This window comes from Bison bison, unplaced genomic scaffold, assembly GCF_000754665.1.
Source record: "Bison bison bison isolate TAMUID 2011002044 unplaced genomic scaffold, Bison_UMD1.0 scf7180017864356, whole genome shotgun sequence".
In the NCBI taxonomy this organism is placed as follows: Eukaryota; Metazoa; Chordata; class Mammalia; order Artiodactyla; family Bovidae; genus Bison; species Bison bison.
In genome coordinates this window covers 4,257,863-4,258,782 of record NW_011494928.1, presented here as the reverse complement: position 1 = coordinate 4,258,782, position 920 = coordinate 4,257,863, and the positions used below count along the sequence as shown (strand labels likewise).

The following is a 920-nucleotide window of genomic DNA, read 5'->3' as shown; positions in this document are numbered from 1 at the left end:
CCCCCCCCACCCCGCCCCCGCCAAAATCAGAACAGCTGGTAAGGAAGACCAGCCGCTTGGTGGCCACGTGATCCTACCCAGGCCACCAGACTTTCAGAATCTCACAGAACTGTTGCTATAACACATGAGAATTTACACGGAGGCGATTCATTTATCTCACATTCAAAAAAAGACCATCCAGGTAGAGGATCTGGATATCCTTCTAATACTGGCCAAGAGCAGTTATTTCCCATCATTCACAACCCTGCAGCTGCTAAGTCTCAGTACACGTTAATTTAATGTAAGACAAGGGAGAAAGCACTTTGATTGGGGTACTTTTACTCATATGCTCCATTTAGACACTAAGGAGCTTCTCTGATACAAATTCTAGGTGACTGCAGAAATGTGGGGGTGGAGGGGAGAGGAGACAGTTGTTCCAGGCAAATCTAGTGACAACGGCGCCGGTCTTAGGAGTGAGGCTTGAACACTAAGCCACAGTCAGCAGTAGGCACTGACTGGGCACATTGCCAGTAAGCCATCAGTGGGCAGCAGGCAACTGGCGAACTGGGGAGTGGGATACGAGCAGAGTCCACGTTTGGGGGTGGGGGCGGGAAGCACGTGGACAAAGACTGCTTCAGACCATCAAATCTGGCTACCTTCCTTCCCAACGTGCATATGCCCATGACAACGGCCGAGCACCGCCCGGGGCGCGCGGTAAATCACTTCCAGCCAGAGACTAGGGCACCTCTGATAACGCCGGCCCAGCCCGCCCCGATCCCGCCAGCCCCGGACCTCACCAATGGAGATTTCTTGCGCGAAAGCCAGCGAGACGAGCAGGAGAGGCAGCCCCACAGCGATGCACGTGACCATCTTGTCCACGGCCAGCTCCAGCCGCAGCCCCTTAAACTTGGCCTCCGAGGGCTCCTTCAGCAGGAAGTCCG

The 920-nt window shown here is 54.8% G+C and overlaps 1 protein-coding gene across 1 annotated transcript in view; it reads right to left on the bottom strand.

Moving 5' to 3' along the window:
* The window catches only part of PANX1 (pannexin 1), a 58,707-nt gene extending 57,793 nt beyond the window's left edge, over positions 1 to 914 (bottom strand). The window contains exon 1 of the mRNA XM_010855184.1: positions 777 to 914. Coding sequence (XP_010853486.1) covers positions 777 to 849 — 73 coding nt within the window. The 5' untranslated portion in view covers positions 850 to 914. The remainder of the gene's footprint in view (positions 1 to 776) is intronic.
* Positions 915 to 920: the final 6 nt, after the last annotated feature.